Source organism: Channa argus, chromosome 4 (genome assembly GCF_033026475.1).
Source record: "Channa argus isolate prfri chromosome 4, Channa argus male v1.0, whole genome shotgun sequence".
Lineage (NCBI taxonomy): Eukaryota > Metazoa > Chordata > Actinopteri > Anabantiformes > Channidae > Channa > Channa argus.
This window is the reverse complement of record NC_090200.1, coordinates 15927604-15950009: the sequence shown is the minus strand read 5'-3', so window position 1 is coordinate 15950009 and position 22406 is coordinate 15927604. Positions and strand designations below refer to the sequence as shown.

At 40.9% G+C, this 22406-nt stretch overlaps 1 protein-coding gene across 1 annotated transcript; it reads left to right on the top strand.

The window, feature by feature from the left end:
* The first annotated feature begins 1620 nt into the window (after positions 1-1620).
* vwf (von Willebrand factor) lies at positions 1621-21510 on the top strand. Its single transcript, XM_067500312.1, has 53 exons — positions 1621-1813; positions 1945-1996; positions 2130-2273; positions 2372-2474; positions 2603-2811; positions 3086-3195; positions 4254-4473; positions 4549-4671; positions 4754-4865; positions 4968-5014; positions 5113-5249; positions 5501-5639; positions 5758-5858; positions 5982-6177; positions 6259-6474; positions 6713-6959; positions 7045-7139; positions 7346-7497; positions 7624-7727; positions 7807-7945; positions 8048-8182; positions 8311-8457; positions 8562-8702; positions 8933-9031; positions 9120-9276; positions 9971-10138; positions 10246-10381; positions 10490-10799; positions 11012-12164; positions 12243-12347; positions 13003-13146; positions 13227-13370; positions 13465-13629; positions 13779-13825; positions 13905-14082; positions 14254-14495; positions 14605-14794; positions 14903-15244; positions 15371-15609; positions 15817-15919; positions 16211-16282; positions 17248-17352; positions 17479-17684; positions 17768-17917; positions 18002-18118; positions 18221-18401; positions 18746-18786; positions 18866-18982; positions 19265-19363; positions 19769-19897; positions 20013-20052; positions 20138-20235; positions 20378-21510. The coding sequence occupies exons 1-53, from the start codon at positions 1808-1810 to the stop codon at positions 20561-20563; spliced, it is 8538 nt and encodes a 2845-aa protein (XP_067356413.1). The 5' UTR covers positions 1621-1807; the 3' UTR covers positions 20564-21510.
* Positions 21511-22406: the final 896 nt, after the last annotated feature.

Genomic DNA, 22406 nt, shown 5'->3' with positions numbered 1-22406 from the left:
GTTGTTGTTGTGGGGCTTAATATTGTTGCACTCGTTGTTTGTAGTCTCCTCGTGGTGGTGGTGGCACTGATGGGTAGAAGTCCAAATCCTCGTCCAGCTTCAGCACATTAATCTGTGGATAAAGAGGACACACTGGGAGTATACGGTGGTGATGTGTGTTTTCTACTGAAGCATTGTATTTTCTGTTGTCTTTTCTGTGGAAACATCCGAGGTTTCTATCCAAAAGCCATTGGTCCTAGGAACTGCTAAAAGACTATGCAGGATCTTGAAGCTCCTAGGCCTCTGGTAAGGGCCCCAAGCTTGAAGGAGTAAGACCACTCCCACAAACACAGGGATGTTCATCTGTTATATTACATATATTTTCTTACCCATCTGAAAAGACATTTGAGTGTCAGCAGTCAGCAAGGCTTTTGAACACAATGTAACCATTGCAATATTGTTACAGCTTTAATAAAGCTACCCATAGGTGGTTGTTAGGTATTACATTCAACAAACAAAATATGATTTATAACTGTCTAAATGTTGACGACATGCGTGAAATGGTTAAATACAGTCATTGAATGTATATTTTGTCAAAGGGCTCCATTTTCTTTATCAAAACAAGCCTACAAAATAAAAGCCAGGAAACAGGAAACTGAGCTGGGAACAATGACACACTTCAGAAAAAGTTTTGCAGAGCATATGCACATAAATACAAATGCATCATTTTTAAAATTTGTTTCACCTGTGATTTCCATATGTGACCATCTCTGTCCTGCAAACATTAGCTCGCTGTCGCACTGTTATTGCTTATTGGGAGAAAGTCAAGCAGGTCAGTAAACCATCTGTGTGGATTTACAACAGGCGTTTAAAGTTTCTAAACCTGTGGCCCACTCCTGCAGGTATTTACACATAAATTACTTGGATAGATCTCTTTTTAGGACTCTGTTGATGTGTACAGACTGTGTTCAATTTGCATCTCACTCACACCATTGTCTTGGTTAACATAATGAAATTTCTAGACAGCAGAACTGATATGAGAACTGATGTGAGAAGATGCAAGCCCTTTAAAATATTTGAAACAACAGGCATATTTTTGGACACACAATACAGATATTTTGGTGGTTACAGATGTAAAAGATTGTTTATTTTTTGGGAATGTGCTGACATTGAGTGTGAATGTTTTTGTAATCCCTCAATGATATCTTCTTTTCTCGTTTTCCTTATGATCTGTGAAGTTTACACCTGAGATTGTTTATCCCTACTTGTTCCCAGTGTGTCTGTGTGTGTGTGTGTGTGTATGTTATTTTGGCAAAACTTAGTCATGTTTGTCCTAGTGGAACCAGCAAAGCAGTGTTATTGCGTGAGATAGTTCAGCTAAGTGTGTTTTCACAAGAATTGTTTGAGTTGGAACTGATACAAATACGTACGTGTAGACTAATCACTCAGCCAGGCGATCAGTGGGCATATCCTGGTATTGTCCTAATGAATGTGTTTGATCATGTATGCTGGCACCAGGCTGTGGACAGAATGATATCCAGCCCTCGTTGACATAACCTGGCAAGGGGAGGCACCTTTTAAGAAAACCAGTGACCACTAGAAGGGGGGTACAGGGGATGTTCTCTATAAAACAGAGATCCCATTGTGGTTAGGTGTCAGTGTATGTGACAGTTTTTTTCCATTTAAACTCTTCAGTGTTTCAGTGTTCAGTGTCAGTGTTTGACATTATCATGCCTTGAGTTTGAGCTCTAAACGTGCACATTTTGGATTTTCTCATGCTGGATTGTCTTGGCTTCTTTGAAAATCTGTGAAAAAGCAGGCTAGAGCCATGAAGGTACGACTAACAGGAATTTTGAGAAACAGAGAGAGGTTTTTGAAATAGGCCAGGCACTCTTACTTATACTAATGTTATTTTTAAGCATGGTAATAGTTATACTTGACTGTGTATTTATGTGTATGTTTCAGCTGTATAGAGTGCGGTATTTACAAGAAGCTTGGTTTGTCCTGCATCTGATAAGTGAGTGTCATATTAGAGGATCTCCAGATTGTCTTTAGCCATTGTAACACTGACTTATAGACTCAAAATATATTATTTTCCATCTAGACATTTCAGTTGCATATTTGGTACTGAATGTTTTCTGCATGTCCAGCTTGCGTTGCAGGTACGACAGGAAGATGCAGTTTGTTTGGACGACACTACCTTCACACATTTGATGGTGTTTTATATGAGTTTCCTGGAGACTGCAGCTACCTTCTGGCTGGGGACTGCAATCACCGTTCCTTTACTCTTCTGGGTAAAGCAAATTCAGACAATTCAGTAAAGAAACATATTTTAATTCAAAAATGTATACGTACTAAATGTAGTACATAAAAATGTGTTTTGGCTCTGCAGGTGACTTTGTCAATGGTAAAAGAAGTGGAATCACCCTGTTTCTGGGGGATGCCTTTGAGCTGCACCTGTCTGTAGATGGACAGCTTTCACAAGGAGAAAGAAGGTAGAGTAATACAGTACTTACCTTGTCATGAAAAAATCAATAGTTAAATGGTTATTCATTTTGACTTGCTGTAATTTTTTTTTTACATGTTTCAATATGAAGAAACTCGTGTGTCTCCTTTTTTGTAGACTGCCTCTACCCTATGCATCTCACGCTGTGTTTGCGGGCTCAGAGTTGGGCTATTACAAGCTCTGGAGTGAGGAATTTGGCTTCACCGTTACTATTGATAATGCAGCCAACATTGCCTTGACTCTGTCTAAACACCATGCCAACCACACTTGTGGCCTGTGTGGCAACTTCAACTCTGTATCAGCTGATGAATATACTGCTCAAGAAGGTAGATTCATGTGGGAAAATTGGTCAATTGTCTATGACTATGTGCATAGGTGATATATGTAGATCATTGACAGTAGAACTAGGGAGAGTCTATTCTTACTAGAATTGAGGAAATTATTTTAGTCCCTAGCAGAAAGCAACAGGAAGAGTAGCAATTCAGAACAGGAAAAGATAACAGGGCAAAAGGAAGTTAGAAAAACATACATGGTAGGATGAGATTAAGGAGAAATCTGTCAACTTGTGGTACATGTTTCTGTGTGCCTGTGTTATTCCAGGATTCCTAACAGATGACAGTTATGATTTTGCAAACTCATGGGCAGTAAAGGGGGCTGATCAATCTTGTCGTCGTGTGTCAAGTCCCAGCCAATCCTGCAACAACACAAAGGTACTTCAATGGTGATGACAATTAACACATACACGTAGTACATGTACACATCTGTTAGGACATCTGAAAGGAAAGCTGAAACACTGTCTGGTTACTTTACGCTCTTGTCTTAACAGCCGATTAAGGGTGTTGATTTGTCTAATTGGAGAAAAAATGATAGTCACTTTGGGGTTAACATGTTTATCATTGTCACCAATAGTAAGATCAACAGTTAAGCATGGGTGACATGTACATTTTTCATGCACAACCTACATAACTGCTTCAAGAAACAGGAGAGCAGATACAGTACAGTCCAGTGTAAATTGGTCCGAAATGTACAGGCAGATACCTGCAGAAAGGGTGAAGGTTTAAATCTCACATTCACAGCACATTCCAAACTGGGATGAATTTAATGGAATGAAGCCATAGTGGACTTGTTCTGTAAGTTGTTGCTTGAGACTGTTGTACTTGAGGGACTACTCTAGTTCTCAACATATCTAAAGGACATTTAAAGTAAACAGGATGCAACACAAACAAAGACTGTGGATACGTTTGATAAATATTTAAAATATGTCATGGGCTATGAATACATTCTGAAGCCACTCTGTTTTAATTCTTAGGTATTTAATAAGGAAAAAATAATGAAATATATAATAAATTGAACATTTGAACTTTATATATTTGCTGAGTGTATAATTTGGGTTTAATTACATACAGACTATTGTTTCTATATGTTATTGACATTTCGTGTGTTCAAATTAATAAAAGCCTTTCTTAATTATTTCACTCATACCTATTGTCAGGAATAAATTATTTTTTTGAGATGACAGATTGTGGGGGCCTGGTGGCTTAGTGGTAGAGCATTGGGTTGGGATGCAGAAGGCCATGGGCTCGAATCCCACCCTGGTCAGCCAGTTTTCATTATTTAACTAGTTTTAATTATATAAAACACGATTTCCTATTTAAAGAAGTAAAAATAAAACAAAAGATTAATATCAGGAATTTTGATTGAAAATGTGGAATTCCTCTTTGATTCACTTCCTTGCTCATTGTTTGCATGCTTCTCTCTGTGTGTGTAGATTTTGTCCAGCTGCAGCACTTTGCAGACGTCTAGTGTATTTCGGCATTGTGCCCACCTTGTCTCTCCTGAGGCGTTCCTGTTGCTGTGTCAGGAGGAGGCATGTCACTGTGACCAGAAAGATGGGGAAGACTGTTACTGCCCGATCATGTTGGAGTATGCCCGAACATGCCACTCCCATGGGATACTTCTTCGGGGCTGGCGGGAGGAGAGCCAATGCTGTATGTTTGTCTGTGCAAAATTGTACTAGCCGGCAATAAAGGTACGTTCAGAATCTAATTTTTGTTCTTGTAAAGTCCCAAAGTGTCCAGTTGGTATGCAGTACAGTGAATGCACTAAGTCCTGCTCCACAACCTGCCATAGTCTCAACATCCAAGAGGTCTGCAAGGAAGAGTGTGTGGATGGCTGTGCATGTCCTGGTAAACCTGCACCCACTGTATCTCCATGTTATTCTCTCTGTCTCTGTATGTTGTAATTCATGGTTGAAGGTGTAACTTTCAGCGGGTAAGATTTTGGATGGCAATCGCTGTGTGGCAGTATCTGAGTGTTCCTGTGTGCACATGGGACGACATTTCCCTCCAGGATCAACTATCTCTCAGGATTGCAACACCTGGTGAGAGGACACTACGCATACACAAAAATTAATAAGTACATATACAGAAGTGTACTTTACTGTATGAAAAATATTAAACACTTTCTGTTTGTTTTTCTGCAGTGTGTGTCGCCACGGTTCCTGGGAATGCACCAATGAAGGCTGCCCTGGTGGGAGAAATTTACAGTATCTATCAGTGTGGTTTCTTACATATACCACTGGTAAATAAAGTCTTGTGTTGCTAATTGCTCGTGTTTTGTCTGTGTAGGCGAGTGTTTGGTGGTGGGCCAATCTCACTTCAAGACCTTTGACAACAAGTTCTTCACCTTCGTTGGCCATTGTCAGTATTTGCTGGCAAAGGACTGTACGGACAACGAGTTTTCTGTCATTATAGAGAACGTTCAGGTAATGGATTTCTTTTATGTAATCTAGAAAAATCTACTAATCTACTACACTGTGAAGGGCACATGCAGTGCTGAGTCCAGAAAATGATACCCTGATACTCTTTATTTTACTTATTTAGAAGTCCTTTATTTTTGCATATCAATTGCATTTCGCTCTTATTAAATACAAAGAAACACAAGTAGAATGTGTATCTATTAAACTGATGTCTTTCTACTCCTTCACACAAATGACATGTTGATCCTGTGTTTCAGTGTGCAGATGATCAGGAGGCCGTGTGCACACGTTCAGTAACTCTCAGTCTGCCCTCTCTGGAGGACATGACAGTGAAGCTGAAGCATGGAGGACTTGTCTCCATCAATGGCATGGACATCCAGACCCCAATGCATCATGGTATGCCACTTTGGCAAATGAGTGAATAGGATTTGACAGTGCCTATTATATTACATACATAGTGTATGTGATGTTTTAATATCTTATAAATGTGTTTCTTGTTTGTACACTTTTATAGGCCGCCTGCATATACAGACATCACTCCAATCCTCTGTACATGTAAAGTTTGGAAATGACCTTCGTCTGGACTGGGATGGGCGGGGAAGGGTGCTCGTAAAGGTGGAATTAATTATTAAATAAATACATAAAAAATTAATTAATTAATCATTAAAGAAGCTTTTGGAAGTCATACATGTGTGAAACTAAACAAACATTTGTACTTTATTCTCTCTACTTCACCAGCTGGACCCACTGTGGGCAGGGAGGCCATGTGGTCTTTGTGGTAACTACAATGGCAACCAAGGTGATGACTTCTTGTCTGGTTCTGGACTTGTTGAGGCAAGTCCTCAGTCATTTGGTCAGTCATGGAGGATCAACGGAGAATGTGAATCCACCCACAAACATGAGACTGATCCATGTGCAGTTAACCCCAAAAGAGGTATATTCGGCCACATACAGTTGACCCTCATCAGCAAAAAAACAACCAGATCCTAACATTTAATCTTTCTACTTTTTTTAGCCCGTTTTTCAGAAGAGGCGTGTGCAGTGATAATGTCAGTCGTGTTCAGTCCGTGCCACTTTTTGGTGAACCCGGGTCCGTTTCAGCGATTTTGTCGTTATGATGTGTGTGCATGTGTGGATGGTGAGGAGTGCCTCTGCTCTGCTTTGTCTGCTTATGCAGCTGCCTGCTCTGCCAGAGGAGTGGTACTCAACTGGAGGTCTCCCTCCCTATGTGGTAACTCTCACACTCAATTAATTTACAAGGGTTTTCTTTGTTGGCTTTTTTTTTTATACAGCTAGATATAAATCTGTGCATTTGAACGTTTATGTCATCAAGTGTGTGCAGCAACATAATTCCTGAAATAGTTGAAACGGTTTTGAACCACAAAAGATGAATATTTTTTACTGATGAAAACAAACCTCTAAAAACTTGAAAATAGATGACTAATTCTACCCTGATTTGATTGTGTCAGCGCTGGAGTGCACCAGAGGCCAGGTGTATGAAGCCTGTGGCAGTGTGTGCGACCGGACATGCCGTTCTCTTTCCGGGGCTGAGGCTGGCTGTCAGGGGGAGAGATTGTGTGAGGAGGGCTGTTTCTGTCCTGCTGGAAGGTACCTGAGCAACTCTGGAGAGTGCGTGACTGCTGACCTGTGCACGTGCATGCATGATGGACAGATCTACAAACCTAATGATGTTTATGCTGATCAAAACAGCATCTGGTTAGTGAATGCATGTTATATGTTATAATATAATATTTTAATGTATCTAGTGTTACATAGTTTTTTCTTTTGCTTGCATGTATAGCTACTGTGAGAACGGCTCCATGCATTGTAGCTCCACTGACACCGGTAATGTGCTGTCAGACCTCTTCTATGATGATGACCTGGCACCAGCCAGAGGTACAGTATTTGTTTGGAAAGCATTTTATGGCTTTTGTAATCTATGTCCCCTGTGTTATATTTCATTTCATTTCTATAAAATCTTTCCGTCAATGTACACAATGTACACAACTTGGTCAGTACTGTATATCTCTGCCCTGAACAACCAAAAAAATATAAAAACTTGAGCCTGCTTTGTTTTCTTTCTGCTTATTTCTTTGTTATAGAGCGACGGTCAGCTCAGTGCCCACCGCCATTAATTCGTGCAGAGTGTGCTCCCGGAGAAAAAGGTCTTGAATGTGCCAGAACCTGCCAGAACCTTGACCTACCCTGCTTCAGCCTTGCTTGCATCCCTGGGTGCTTCTGTCCACCTGGCACAGTAGGTGGTGTGTTTTCTTTGTGTGTGTGTGTTTGCGTGTGTGTTGTACATATTTGAAGATCTGAAGCGCCAAACAACAAAAATAGAACATACTGACTGATTGATCAATTAGCGAATTGATTTTAGGTACGTCATCACAGAGACTGCATTGCGCCAGAGCAGTGTCCCTGTTACCATAACAACAGGCCCTATACTTCAGGGGAGACCATCTCTGTGGACTGCAATACTTGGTAAACTTATATCTTGCAAACATTGTTATGAATGTAAATACCTGTGCCGTGCTTTCTAAATGGTTTTTCTGTGTTGCAGTGTGTGTGAGAACAGGAAGTGGCGCTGCACAGAGAAGGTGTGCGATGGTGTGTGCCGCACGGTAGGGGAGGGGCATTACATCACTTTTGATGGCCTCAAGTATTCCTTCCCTGGCCTCTGCCAATATGTACTGGTTCAGGTATGAAAGGGAGATTTTAAATCAACATGTGATGATTGCAGAGTCTGTTGTCCAAGCCGACTCTGAAATCTCTTCTATTTTTTCTACTTTTACTATCAATAGGATATGTGTAATGGAGAAGGGGGTTCTTTTAGAGTGCTAGTGGAGAATGAGGCCTGTGGAATTGTGGGGCATCGCTGTGCAAAGGCTATCACGATCTTTTACCAGGAAGGGTTGATCACAATGCAACACGGGGAGGTAATACACTTAGAAACACATGCATAACTTGTATTCTTTTTTACACAGGCTATATGATGAATTATTCATTCAGGCGTGTAGCCACATTTTTTTGAGGTATCCATCATTACCGTGTATCTCGCTCACAGGTGAAGATGACGAGGCCAGTGCTGCAGGGCTCACAGGTGGAGATAATCAGATCTGGTCATTTTTATACCTTGCTTCTGGGCAAACACATTTCAATAAGCTGGGACAAGGGAACCCGTCTTCTGGTCCACATCTCCGCGGCATACAGGGTAACTTTATGTTTGTATTGATCGAATCTTTGTTCACGGTGATGTATTTTTGATGAACATTGGTGATGAACATTTCCATTTTGTTGCTTGTTCTGTGTGCACAGGGTCATGTGTGTGGTCTTTGTGGTAACTTCGACGGAAATGTCAACAATGACTTGATGAGCAGTAACAACCAGCTGGAAGTAGACGCCTCTCACTTAGGGAACTCTTGGAAAGTTGTTCCCAGCTGTGCTGATATAACACAGGTAGATTAGACCCTATGTCTAACAGTAGACAATGACTCCAAGGTTTCTGTTTTTGGTACCTTCTCTAAAGGATTTTTGTACTGTACACGACTGAAATCCATGGGATGTGTGGGACGTTTAAAATCAAATTTAAATGTAAATTATGCTGTAATGTAAATTATGCATGATTTGCGGGAATCCCCTAGTTTTGTTAATAGATTCTAAACTAAAAGTTTTTCTTGCATGAATAGATACCTCCACCTTGCAGTGATAACACTGTAAAGCTGGTATCAGTGGAGCAGTCATGTCGTGTGATCACCAGTCCTCTCTTTAGAGAATGCAACAACCAGGTAAGTCATTGGTACAGACACACTAGACTCTCCCACATACACTGTGTGTGCACGTGGTCCTTTCTTTACCATTTGACGTGTGTTTTAGGTGGATGCAGAGCCTTACGTAGAGATGTGCGTGGAGGCAGCATGCTCTTGTCCATCAGTGGGTGACTGTGTGTGTTTCTGTGATGTCATTGCCGCCTACGCTCAGGCGTGTTCAGAGAGGGGTGTGTCTGTCAACTGGAGATCCAATGATCTTTGCCGTGAGTATGAGGGTTTTTCCATTTATCAGTTTATACATAAACTACTCAAAAAAAGTTAGGGATATTTGACTTTCGGGTGAAAGAATGCACCTAAAATGCACTATGACCTTTACAGGTGAACTGGATTCACTAAATGTTCTTGATCAGTGACAATACAGTCAATAATTTGTTTGAATTTGAGGTAATTACCGTCGCATGCTTCTACTTAAATGCGTTACTTTCATTATATAATAGCACGAACTTTTTACATTTCCCAAAAATTTCACCGGAAAGTAGAATATCCCTAACTTCTTAGTGAGTAGCGTATATTTTCTATCATATAATTTACAGTATATGCTAAATGTCAACAATGACTTGATGAGCAGTAACGATAATGATGTCTTTAAAACTGCCGAAATCGAGTGGCCTAGAAAAATTATGCCAAATTCTGTCTTTGTCTAAAAAGTCATATCACATGTAGGCCTGCATGTTTTTAGTACACTTGTACACACCTTAATAGTCTGCAAATGTTTTTCCACATGACAGATTTTGTTAGCAACCGTATTTAAGTCTTTTATGTAAATGTTAATTTTATTAAGCACTAATTTTAACATTCCCGTATAGTTATAATGGCTCGAAAACAGACATCATATTGTATCACATGGTTGATGAAGGGACTTTAACTTAACTTTAATGTATTCTTGTGTTTCATTAGCCATGAGCTGTGAAGAACTGAACCCCACAAGCCCAGTTGCAGGCGAGGAGTTATGCCAGTGGAGATATAACACTTGTGGCGCTGCCTGCCCAGTCACCTGCCAGCACCCAGATCCTCTCCACTGTTCACTCACATGTGTGGAAGGTTGCCAATCTTACTGCCCTCCAGGTGACAAATATACTCACTGCATACAGTACAACACTCACTACTATAAAACGTGTTTAATCTGTGAATACATCATAACTATAATTGGATAAATTCCTGATCAAACTCAGGTCAACTGCTGGATGAGGTGGCCATGCGTTGTGTTGATCCCTCTCAGTGTCAGGTGTGTATCCATGAGGGTCAGAGAATCTCCCACGGCAACAAGGTCATTCTAAACCACGATGATCCTGACCACTGCAAGATATGGTAATAATGCACCAGAACCTTTAATGTAGTCTGGATATTTTGGATTAGTAGTTGATTGATTCGAATGTGATTCTCTGCACATTATAAATTACTTTTTCTTTTCTGAAGTCACTGTGACAACAACACCCTCAGCTGTGAAGCCTGTACCTCCTTCACCCTGTTCACCACTCCCACACCAACACTAACCTCTGCCACCTCCACATCCCTGCCCTTCACTACCTTGATGCCTGAGAGTACATGTGACCGTGCAATGGATCTAGCATTTTTATTGGATGGTTCTGAAGCCCTGAGTGAAGCTGAATTTCAGGAAACCAAAAGGTTCATACTGAGAGTGGTTGAACGATTTCGCATGGGCTCAGCTCACACCCGAGCCACTGTGTTGCTTTACCACTCTGGAGTCAAAACATATGACCTGCAGGTACTGTGGAATAACATGTATTGTATATGCGTCACAAAGAAAAGTGCATGTTTTGAACAAACACGGACAAAGTGTTGAATTATAGATTCTATGGAAGTGTACTGCACACGTGTTGCTTTGAATTAACTGCTTTGCTGACATGTGTACACTGAATTTCATAACAGTAAAGTCCTAAACCTCAGTCCTTGATCTTTCTATTTCTTTGTCTGCAGGTTCAGAAGCGGCTGTTTAAAGAGACTGTACATGAGCTGCATTACGCAGGAGGAGAAGCAGCCTTCCTGGATGAGGCTGTCAAGTATCTGGTTATCAACATCTATGACAAGAACAAGCGGGACAAAGCTGGCCGTATTGCCATCATCTTGACTGCCAGTGCCAATCCCCGTCCTGTCCGTGCCCTCGTCAAGATGCTCCGTAGGAAAGTCATCACCACTCTTACAGTGGCTCTGGGTCCTGGGGTAAACATGGATCAGATTAATGATATCAACAAGGCCAACCCAGACAACAGGGCCTATGTGCTTAGCAGCACCACTGAACTGCCAGATCGACTGTTAGAACTGACAGATTACCTCTGCACCTTAGGAATGGAGCCCGAGGTGGCAAAACCTCCAGTTCCAAAGTCCAAAGCCCAGGGAACAACCACCACTACCCTAGCTCCTCACTCAGAGCCACATCCCACACAACACCTTTCCGAGTTCCCTACATCCACTCCCCCAACTACCGTGTCTCCCATCATCACATCTTTATCTCCTATCTCTCGAGTCAGAGATGTTACATTCATCCTAGAAGGCTCTGATTCCGTTGGTGAGGTTAACTTTAACAAGTCGCTTCACTTCCTGGAGGAAGTCATCTCACAGCTGACAGAGGAAGAAGAGTTCATTCGCATCACTGTGATGCAGTACTCTGTAACAGTCACTGTGGAGATTAGTCGGTGGGAGTTGAGGCAACGGAGAAGCTTACTGCTGCAACGACTTAGAGAGATTCGTTGGAAGGGTGGAAGCAAGACAAACACTGGTGCCGCAGTTACTAAGACCTTCCAGGAAATTGCTACTGTCCAGCCTTCACGTGGCCCCAGCCCCCCACAACTCGTTTTTCTGGTGACAGAAAATCCACCTACTGACACAGTGAAACGCCCACCTTCCACAAGCACCCAAACACATGTGTATCCCATTGGAGTGGGACCAAAGGTGCGTGAGATTGACTTGCTACCATTCAGCTCCCCTCAGCACCCGCTTATGGTGGAAGACTACAACCTCCTCACAACCCTAGTCCGCCGTGTGGTCAATATCACACACACTGCAGTCAGGCCTCGCACTCCTACACTGCCCCCCCTGGTCATCCCCACACACTCTAGCCTTCCACCTTCTGGTAAAAGGGACACACTTATTTTAATCATTTATTGCATAAGGAATTCTTTATTATTCATTTAAAAAAATCTTTTCATAGTTCCGTGCAAGAAGCCTGTTGATGTGTTGTTCCTGTTGGAGACTGGAGAGCAGTTAGAGGACATGAAGACGTTTGTCCAGGGCTTCATCAATAATGCTGACCTAGGTAAGCAGGACTCGTTACACCGATGCGGTTTATTGTTATTAGTTCCACTTGCTTTCAATTTGACTTTCAAAAGCAAATTACAACAAAAAAAGATCAACTTTCGGCTTCTCCCTCCGGGGTTCACCACAGCCATACATGTTCTGCACGTGGATTTAGCATGAATTTTGCCCTTCTTGCCGCAACCATCCCATTTTATCTAGGCTCAGGGCTGTCACCAAGGTAGCCCTTGGTGGCTGGTCTAGGCCACACCTGATGTACACAAAATTTTAATAATTGCCTGCATCTAAGATTTTTCCCACTTGGCAGTTTTGTGCGTCAAAACTATAGGTATTAAAGATTGTATTGTAAGTTCAAAAAACATATTTACCGTAATATTTAAGTTGTAAGAAATACAGCTGTACAGTCACCCACTGAATTCTTCTTATCTTGTATGGACATCACAAAACCAGACATAAACACAAAGTACCACAGATGAGACTTTTCTGTGGGCACTAACGTAAACATTTAAAAGTGTACACTTGAATATTTTTATTTTTGGTAAACTATAACATTGCATTAAGCTGCCCATACTTTATACTACTTATGCTTTCTTATGTAAACAGATTGTGGATCTTGATTTCCTATCCAGTGATTTACTCCTTATCTATTTGCACAGGGCAGAATGGCACTCAGGTCAGTGTGGTTCAGTATGGAGACACTAACAGAGCAGAGCTAACCTGGAAGGCGAAACAAAGCAAACCCCATCTCTTGAACCTGGTGGAGAGCATACCAAGACGTACCACCGCTAAGCCCGCACTAGGTAGTGGATACATAATTGAATATTCACACACTTTGAAGCAGGCACACACTCACGTACAACATTGTTCTGTCTTTGTGCAGGGTCAGCACTGCGATTCGCTGTGCAGATGTCCATCTCACCAGTCAGTGGTGGAAGAGTCGGTGTACCCAAGGCTGTGGTGATGCTGGTGACTGACAAATCAACTGATAATGTCAAAGAAGCAGTTGATGAGGCACTGGCAGCAGGTAATTATTCCACTAATAAAAGGATTGGATTCCTCACATTTCCATCCTTCATCTTCTCCTGTTATATTTCACTGAAAATGATTTCTTCCCTCAGGTGTGTCGGTTTTCCCTATCGCTGTGGGATCACGCTATGACAGGAGTGAGGTTGACCTGCTTGGTCACCAGGGCAACCAAGACAACACTCTGCACTTGAACAGCATGGATCAGTTACTGATGTTGCTGACGCTAGATCATGGTTACACCGAGAGAATCTGCAGAGGTACAGACACATGATTATTCTATGTAAAAACAATGAATCCAGGTTAATACTTCTCTTCCTGTTTTATAGTTTATTTGAGTTTTTTCAAAATGACATTGATGATACAGGAAGACGGTAATAAAAACGTTTTGTGTTTCCTTGGTTTTTAGCTGGTCCACCTGGTGTGTGTGTTGACGATAATGGGAATGAAAGAAAGGTGAGTGATGTCTAAGTTTGAGCAGTTCAGCAGTCTTTGTATTTGTTATTAATTGTGTATCTCTTTTCGCATCTTTCAGCCTGGTGATTCATGGCTCATGGAAGACGGCTGCCACTCTCTTCTTTGCCACCCTAGTGGGGCAGTGACAGTGCAGAACCACAAAGTCAGCTGTGACAGACTGGAGCCACCAGCTTGCAGAAACAACATGCCACCCGTCAGAGTCCAGGAGACCTGTAGCTGCCACTGGGAATGCCCTTGTATGTCCATCAAAAAGATCAAATAACCTCTAGAGTTTCTAGCAACACATTTAACCCATCTATATTAAGTGCATATAATTTCCCACTTGGTCTGTTAACAATGAATGCTGAGGCTTGGATTCCAGTCTATTTATACTGACTCTCTTCCTCCTGCCTGCTGTGTGTTGAAAGGCATGTGTATGGGCAGCTCCACCAATCATGTCGTTAGGTTCGACGGTTTGGCACTAAGGCTGGATGGGGAGGGAATGTGCTCCTACACACTTCTCACTGTCAGCAGAGGCACCAGTGAAGGGTCAGAGGTCAAACTACACAGTGGGCCTTGTCAGGACTCAGCAAGCTACAACCAGGTCTGCATGAAAGCAATGGAAGTGATTCATGGACCACATAAGCTGCTGCTAAACGATGATATGACGGTAAGCTGTGCTTGTGTTGCAGGTAAGAATGTGTGCACTGAGTTCATTATCATTATGTATGAGTCTATACCTTTTTAGTCACCCACTGTGTGTTTGTTTGTTTGAGCAGGCAGTGATCGATCAAGAAGAGATTGCATTGCCATGGCGATACGATGGCCTGGAGCTTGTGCGTTATGGAGGAGTGATGCTCCAGCTGAAATCAGATGACGGCTATGTCCTGACTTTCACCCCTCAGAGCAATGAGTTTACCATCACACTACTAAGCTCCTCCACCACTGGCCAAACTGCTGGACTCTGTGGTAGAAATACACACCTTGCAAAAATCACTTGTTTTTTTGCTTTTATTACAGGTGCAACACCATCACTACCTTAAGATGTCTCATAGTTCTCTTGTTTCTGTCTTTCAGGTGTTTGTGGGGATGAGAAGGTTAATGATTTGTTTTTACGTAATGGCAGCTCAACCACCAACCAGGCAGGCTTCATCTTAGACTGGACTGTGGCTATTGATGGCGGTGTATGCCTGCCAAAAAGGAGGGCAATTTGTGTGTTTGGAGCATCAATGGGATGTCAGGCCTTACGCTCTGAGGTATTTGAACCGTGCCACGCACACATTCCGGTCCAGGTGTTCCTCACAAAGTGTGAAGAGCAGGCATGTGAGGAGTCAGATGTGTGCGAGCTAATTTCTACATATGCACGCCTCTGCAGACAGAGAGGTGTATGTGTAGACTGGAGGAGCCGCCACCTCTGCCGTAAGTCAGTTTTCAATGTACTGATTTCTATAGATTTCTGTGAACTTGCTGCAGTTGATGCATTTAAACACCCAATCTGAGCCTAAACTTAACCTGAGCCTAAACCTTTTGGCTGCTTTGTTACAGCATTACACTGCCCCAGCTCTATGGAGTATGATGCATGTCGGACGGGATGTGTGGAGGACTGTGGTAGCATACAGACGTTGCCTGGCGACTGGTTGGTTGCCAGGGGCAACAAGTCATCTTGTATGGACACACCTACTGAGGGTTGTTTCTGTACTGGAGGGACAGTTTTGCATCATGGACATTGTATATCACTGGAAGCATGCCAGCAATGTGTCGACCATCATGGACGCACATACGGGGTAAGACACAAAAATATGTCTATATGTTTAACAGAAATATACAAAATGTAAACCAACTTCTTAATTACAGAAACACATAATAGAAATATATGGAGCAACCTAGGTATTTACCATTACTATGAACTATGAGCGCCCTCTAATGTTTATTCATAATATAACTAAATTTTGGATAAAAAAAGTGAACGTGTTTTGTTTCTGTTTGCACAGTATATGCAAAGTTGGGTACCAGATGAGAACCCATGTCTCATTTGTATGTGTTTGGACAAACAACACATAAACTGCACTGCTCGGCCCTGCAATGATGTCAAAGGCAAGAACCCCTACTGTATCAGATTCAGATGGGTTTATTTGTCATACGCAGGTTAACTCTCAGTTAACAATGCAATGAAATGCTTATAGACAAGAAAGAAGCAACAGACTTTCTCATAAAATAAAAAACAGTAAATACAAACCCTAAGAAAAAAATATATGTATCTATCTAAACAATAGAATTAAATTTTAGCTGTTATAACTACCTATACAAATAGCAAATCTTTACATTAGTAGATAGTAGAGGGTAGATATGACACTTTTCTCAATAATCATTTATATGTGCTCGTAGCTCCAGTGTGTGGGCCCTGTGAAGTCTTGAAGGAGAAGAGAGATTCCAAGTGCTGTCCAGAGTATGAGTGTGGTATGTGAAAAAACAAACTATATACTATTATTATTTAGATTGCAGATTAGCCCCATCAAATAAGAGATCAGACCTGTCTGGAGGGACAAGCCTAAATCATTTGTAAGTGAAACAGAGGTCTAATTTGCCAGATGAATTTTCTGAACCAAGTGCAAACCACACATCATTGCCCTATTGTGATTTCCCCAAATTGGTATCTGCTTTAGATGAGTGACATGAAAATCGGTTTTGTGACCCTTTACAAACAAATATAAAGCCTTCCTGTTTACATTATTTCTGAGCCCCCTGGCATTGACAGAGTTTAAAGATAAAGACATATAGAACAAGAACTCTAGAAAAGTGCCAAAACAACTGATTTAGCTTCACTTGAGATTAATAAAAGGTTGAAATAGAGTCTATCAAAGATTTAACAATAGCTAAAAAAATAAAGTAAATAAAAGTTTGGTTTAAAGGTGCACAGCTGATTCTAAATAGAATTACAAAGGAATATATTACTCACGTTTGACTTCCAAACTGGGCGTAGATTTCTTCCTTGTTGCTTGTTCCCTGTTCCTTTGGTGGCTTGAGTGAATTCTTGTCTTCTTTCGCTGAAGTGTCGCCTTTCTGATTTTGTCCCATTGAGAGCGTGATGTAAAATGTACAATTATACGCCGCACGACTTCGCCTTAGCTGAACTTGGACCCATTCTGTGCACAATGTCAAATTCCTCATATTTATCACGAAGCATGATATTCTCTTTGTCCAGTTTCACAACTCTAGCATCAGTGGAGTTAACCGTTTCAGCTACAGCATCCTTTTCTCCCCCCATTGACTCTAAAGATTCAGCGATGTCCTTATATCCAACCCCATTACAAAAACATAGTGTATAATAAGTGTATAAAACAAAACAAAAAATACCATGTAAGAAAATCTATGTAAAAATGTTGGATAACCAATTTTTAAGAATGTGTTTTTGTCATTTTAAGTGTGTGATCTGCTGAATTGTAACGTGTCTGAAGTGCCCCGCTGTGAAGATGGTCAGACTTTGGTTCTGAAAACCCCTGGCGAATGTCAGCCTGTATATGAGTGTGGTAAGATATTTGTTTTGTCTATATGATGCCCAAGCTCTGCTTTGCTTTAGCTCACACACAAATGTAAATCAGAGCACACATCAGTGTGTGATCCCTTTCATATGTTTGTCTCCCCTTCCCTTTCAGTATGCAAAATAGAAGAGTGTTCTCGACAGGCTGCCCCTGCTTGTCCCGCATATCGCCAACTGTTGGTCAAAAAGACAAAGTGCTGTGATGTGTTTGAATGTGTGTGCAGCTGTCAGAACTCCACTCAGAGCTGCCCTGTTGGGTTCATTGCATCCTTCTCTACCAATGATTGTGGCTGCACAGAAACCAGCTGCCTACCAGACAAGGTGAGAGTTTGTTTGGACCCAACGTGCATTGCATGACTTTCCTGATTTTGTTGTTACTGTTACTTTACTGTGTGTCTCTCCAGGTGTGTGTTGTTGATGGTGTGGTACGGCCTTTGGGAAGTGAATGGGAGGAAGGCTGTGTGAAATGCAGTTGCGGCCAGTTAAAAGATAAGGCGACATCTTTGCACGTTGCACAGTGTGTCCCACCTGTCTGCAATCAAAACTGCCCTAGGGTGAGACACAAATACATGCATTGAAACATGCTGTTTTTTTTAGATTCTAACCACAGATACTAATGTATTTGTTATATTTGTTAGGGTTCAGTTTACAGTCCATCAAAAGGACAGTGTTGTGGAAAGTGCTTACCAACCAGCTGTGTGGAGCCAGGGGGAGAAATGCGAGGGGACACAATGATTGGGGGAAACCTCAGACATGTATGTGTGCAGAGGAATCATATATCCATATAAGCAGAGACTAAGATGCCTGTTTTTGATGCATCTGATTTTTACTTAGATGCTTTTTATCTGTGTTTACAGGTAGGCGATATGTGGCTGTCTCCACATAATAAATGTGTGTTAAATCGGTGTGTGAAAGTGAAAGATGAGGTGTTTATCTCTGAAACAAATGTCAGCTGCTCTGTTATGGATGTGCCATCCTGTCCACTGGGTACCAAGCTAACCTGTGACACTCAGGACTGCTGCCCTAGCTGCCACTGCGGTAACCACACATTTATACAGTATTACACACAACAAGCAGGCAAAACTTGAAATATCTATCACGTATCAAAACACTCTAATTCTACTACAGTACATGTTTGTAGTGATTTATATTAACAATGCTCCAAAAATATCAGAGCAAATATTTATTATGCCTTTGTTAACTGTGAAAACAGAGCTTAGAGATGAACTAAACAGTATAGTGTAGTCTTTGGATATCATATTGCAGTTATAGTGTCTGTCCAGCAGAGGACCCATTTATTTTAAACTGGTCTTATGAGGCCTGGAGTTTAATCTGTTGTTTGACAAATGACAATAAAATTACTTTTGGTTTTCTCTCTACAGCTCCCATGGAGGCCTGTGTCCTCAACCACACCATCATAGCAGTGAGTCATACAGAAAATGTGTCACTCTATGCTGAACATTTTGGATAGTACTCAACTCAATCTGTGTGTGTTCTTACAGGCAGGGGAGAGTATGATGGTGGACGTGTGTACGCACTGTTCGTGTATGGTGGAAGAGGGTGCAGTGAGGAGTTACAGATTGTCCTGCAGAAAATTCAGCTGTCCTGACTGCCCAATGGTGATTATGGTCCCATTATTATGATAATATTTTACCATTATTACTTATCATCATCAGTAACCAATAAATTCAAATGCCCATTTTTTTATGACTCATTCTCTAATTCTTGGACCACATTTCTCCTTTTTCATCATCACATTGATGCAAATTACCAATTGATCTCTGTAATAGTGCTTTATTATTTGCACTAAATGGTCCAGACAGATTGATGTCATATGTGCAGTAATTTCCTCCTCATGTTTTCCTATATTAATCAACATCCAACACTAACAACTATTTCAGGGATACAGTCTGCAGAAAGAAGAAGGTGCTTGCTGTGGTCGCTGTATTCCCACCACTTGCTACATGCAACGACCGGATGGAAAGATGATCAGTGTGCCAGTAGGTGTTTTACAAAACAGGGCCTTGCTGGGGAACTGTGTCACTCAGCCTGAATGCAGACATACTGTAGCACTCATTGACAGTTGCAAGTAAAATTATATACATTTTCTAAAATGTATAAAAGTGTTTTTCATTTAGACTTTTTTTTTAGGTTTTATACCAAAATACACAATATTATTTTTAGATTTGTATGTATTCTATAATTACTCATTACCCTGTAGTTTCTGTATGCCTTTGAACAATACACTACCATTGTCAAAACAAAAGACATGAGGTGTTGATATTTAAAACTAAATATTATGTTTTCTGTTTCAAGACTAGTACATTTAAAAATGAAGACTACTTATCGGCAGCAGGGATGATACTGTACATAGTTTATGTGTGCATGTACCTCTCTCCATCTAGGTGAACACCACTAGTGAGGAAGGCTGCTATGTGTATACCTGTACGGTAAACAATAAAGGAGATCTTGTGCTTCTGGCCAAAGTGACCACCTGCCCCCCTTTTGACCGGCAAGCCTGTCTGGACGAGGGGGTACGACTGCTACACAGAGCACCCTCCATCCATCTTACAATATTTCCACTCTTACACATCAGTGTCTGCCAGGCTTTTCTAATAAATGCTTTTCTACTTTTCTATTTGTTTCCAGGGGAAAGTCAGCCAGATCGGAACATCCTGCTGCGAGATGTGTAAGTTACTCTCTGCAAGAGAGCTCCCATGTAAAACAAAAATCTTAATGTTTTGATTTTAATGAGAGTCCGTGCTTGTGTGAAGGTACGGAGCCGGAGTGTCGGAAGACGGTGGGAACACTTAACTACATCAAAGTTGATGATTGCCAGGCAGAGCACCAGATAGAATTGCACTATTGTGAGGTAAGAGACCATACACACAAACACGTTTAAACGATGATGTATAGTTTTTCCTACTATGATTAGGCTAAAAAGTTTTGTAAAATCCTAAATCTGTCCCTCACCATCCCATCCTTCTTTTTTTCCATGTGGTGTTGTCTGTCAGGGTAAATGTCGCAGTAAGTCCATATACTCTCTGGAGAGGGATGCTGTGGAGCAGGAGTGTGTGTGCTGTGCTGCTTTGGAGACAGAGCCTCTCAGTGTTCCCATGTTGTGTGCCAATGGCACTCGTAGCCACCACACTGTACTGTCTGTCACTGCATGCGACTGTCTTTCCAAACAATGCTCCTAAAGAGGAAGAGCTGATATTGTTTTGTGTAGATGGTATGTGTGTATCCAAGAAAATGTACCCCTATACAGTAAAAAACCATCATAAATAACAATACAAACTTGACATTTTCTTTCAGCAATACTTTTTTGTTTCGTGTTTTATAGTCTTCTGAATATTTCTTTTGAAATGATTTGTAGAGAGTTTTTTTTATTGTTTACATATTATAATAGTTTAAACTTAGTTATATTTGCAGACTTTTAAACATCTGATTATTAAAATATGAAATGTTATTGAGTAAACATACAAAAAACATCAGTCTTGGAATGTAGTTAAGTAAAATTAACTCCAAATTGAATGCCAAATATACGCTTACTTTAACTAGTATTTGAATGTATTTCTGCTTATTACCAATAATAATGATCATGTCAATGTGATGCACCCTCACCACATAAACAACCCAACAATTTACTAAATGGTAACAATGGGCAACCTGTAATAAAAAATTGACAACCTTGTATATTTTGTATTTATAAAAAATATACAAGGTTGTCTAATTATTGTCATATCTTTATAAGAGAATGCTTCGAGGTTTTGCAGCAGCCTAGTGTTGCATGTTTCATTTGAGATGCATGCCTGCAGAGGGTAGGCAAGCTTCAGTTTCAAGTCTAGTCACCTTTAAGCTCCCCCGCCACACACACACACACACAGGCATTGGAGCTGTATGGATCACACCTTCTCTATGGTCAGGGAATTAGCCGCCCTGTGCGCGTGCCTGCTAAGCCACAGGTTCAGCGAGTGCGCGCAGATTGTCCACCATTTCAGCCCCTCACCAGGCTGTGCAGCTCGAGCGTCTTATCTACACAGAAAAAAACAAGAATAATAAAACAAACATCCCCCAAGACCACCGGTGAGTTGACATTTTCCTTTTGTTCATGTGAAGTATAAAATGCTCCTCACTTTTACCTTTATCACTAGTACTGTCTTGTTGAAGTTTCCTGTGGTGGCGTCTTTTTATTCCTTTGCCTTACTTTATTTGAACTGTGCTTTCTCAAAATCCTTTACCACGGCTCTTATCATTTAAAGCCCATGGTGTCTACAGTTATGTGTGTTTCGGTGGTCTTTCTGTCCATTTGACCACCTGCAGGGACACAAGTGTTTGCTCACGAATATGTATGAATAAGCAGCTCCCAATGGCGGACAAGTGGAGAAGAATTAATTAGTCAAAAGGAAGTAATTAGTTTGTTTTGACCTAACCTTTAATCTTATTTTTTTTTTTAGCTTTATTAAAAAAATTTGTTAAAAATAAGTTTGGTTAAAGTCAGTTTGAATCACATAATTTTACACTTATTATTTTCCCGTTATATGTCATTAAAAAGAAACAGGCGGCTGGTAAAAGTAGCGGTGTGTAGTCTGCTGTATAAGACTGCTCTCCTGCTTCCCCTGCTCCGGTAATGTTAGTGTGAAGGCCCACTGACCCTCCAGCCTCTGCTGGTGAGCTGTCAGCCGGCTTACAGGCCTTTATCCCCGCGCTGAGATACACACTTACACACATTTGTACATATCTTTATATACATATATATTTAAGTATATTAACAGATATCAAGAATGTAAATGTTAAAGTTTAATAAGCTCTCTGTTAGATTAGTATAAGATCTCTGTGTTGCGATTTCTTTCTACATTGGTAAACCATAATAAATTATTTATATTTAATCAAAAGTTATTCTTTTAATTAAAATCTGCTCTTTACAAGACACGTGGTCCAAATGGCATTACAACACTGTGGGAATATCAGAAACAATTTTATCAATTATTATTTTTTAGGTGTAGACAACTGCATAAACATGCATGAATTAACACCTAATTT

Excerpts from the sequence above, each read along its gene's own strand:
- vwf (XM_067500312.1), top strand. Across the intron at positions 5,250-5,500 it reads TCATTATAGAGAACGTTCAG|TGTGCAGATGATCAGGAGGC; the intron begins GTAATGGATTTC and ends CCTGTGTTTCAG. Across the intron at positions 8,458-8,561 it reads ACATCTCCGCGGCATACAGG|GGTCATGTGTGTGGTCTTTG; the intron begins GTAACTTTATGT and ends CTGTGTGCACAG.